General features: G+C 59.2%; 1 protein-coding gene across 1 annotated transcript in view; it reads right to left on the bottom strand.

The window, feature by feature from the left end:
• Positions 1-3: 3 nt before the first annotated feature.
• The window catches only part of LOC108804171 (tyrosine-protein kinase STYK1-like), a gene marked incomplete at both ends in the record, with an annotated part of 3,663 nt that continues 3,352 nt past the window's right edge, over positions 4-314 (bottom strand). The window contains one exon of the mRNA XM_018575929.1: positions 4-132. Coding sequence (XP_018431431.1) covers positions 4-132 — 129 coding nt within the window. The remainder of the gene's footprint in view (positions 133-314) is intronic.

Consider the following 314-nt stretch of genomic DNA (forward strand, 5'->3'; position numbering starts at 1 on the left):
GATGGATCCGGTCCGGTGCTGAATACTGGCCAGTCCCAGTCCACACAGCCGGACGCTCATATCCCGGTGGATGAGGACGTTACAGGCCGCCACGTACCCGTGTGCCAGATTGTGTGTCCCCGCCAGGTATTCCTGCAAGACAAATGGAGTCATCACTGGGAGGGGCTCTCGTCTCCTCCTGTCAGCGCGCCATCTGCTCCCATCTCAACAACTGACTATCAACCAATCAGCTGCTTCCTTCCTGCAGGTTGTGCCCCGATCCCTCCATTCCCCCGATCCCGCCAATCCCTCTGATTGCCCCCGATCCCTCCATT

This window comes from Nanorana parkeri, unplaced genomic scaffold, assembly GCF_000935625.1.
Source record: "Nanorana parkeri isolate BGI_ZX_2015 unplaced genomic scaffold, ASM93562v1 scaffold5778, whole genome shotgun sequence".
NCBI classification, from domain to species: Eukaryota; Metazoa; Chordata; class Amphibia; order Anura; family Dicroglossidae; genus Nanorana; species Nanorana parkeri.